The 426-nt window shown below is 40.4% G+C and overlaps 1 protein-coding gene across 1 annotated transcript; it reads left to right on the forward strand.

Moving 5' to 3' along the window:
• Positions 1–25: 25 nt before the first annotated feature.
• Positions 26–375, forward strand: PHALS_09027 (uncharacterized protein; the record flags this gene model as incomplete). The annotated part of the gene is made up of 2 exons (XM_024724483.1): positions 26–139; positions 217–375. The coding sequence occupies 2 exons, from the start codon at positions 26–28 to the stop codon at positions 373–375; spliced, it is 273 nt and encodes a 90-aa protein (XP_024575354.1).
• Between the last annotated feature and the right edge of the window lie 51 nt (positions 376–426).

Here is a 426-nt window from a genome sequence, read left to right on the forward strand (position 1 = left end):
TCAATGTACTATTGGATGATGATCCATGCTTTTGAACCGGGTCAAGCATTCCAAAGGGGTCATTCATGATTATAAGTTCACGTTGAAAACTGCCGAGTTCCGGATGCTTGAAAAGGGAATTGGCATCATGAAGGCTTTGGTGAATACTCTATAATTATTGCAGCGACAATATTATGAAGTCGCGGTTGCAACGGACTTACAGGTATTTAATTATAGGTAATAACGGATAAAAATGTAGCTTCTGTTCACTTGAATCGATTTATAAATGCTTTAATGGTCTATATAAAAAAGGGCAATATGAATCCCGTGGAAGCATTGGGATTTACCAAAAGGTGTCATTGGAACTACTGGTCGCAGAATTTGCAATGGGGGTAACTGGCGACGCTGCAAATATATCATCAATCGGGGCTAACGAAGCGTTGCCGG

The sequence above is a fragment of the Plasmopara halstedii genome (assembly GCF_900000015.1).
Source record: "Plasmopara halstedii genome assembly, contig: Scaffold_345, whole genome shotgun sequence".
NCBI lineage: Eukaryota > Oomycota > Peronosporomycetes > Peronosporales > Peronosporaceae > Plasmopara > Plasmopara halstedii.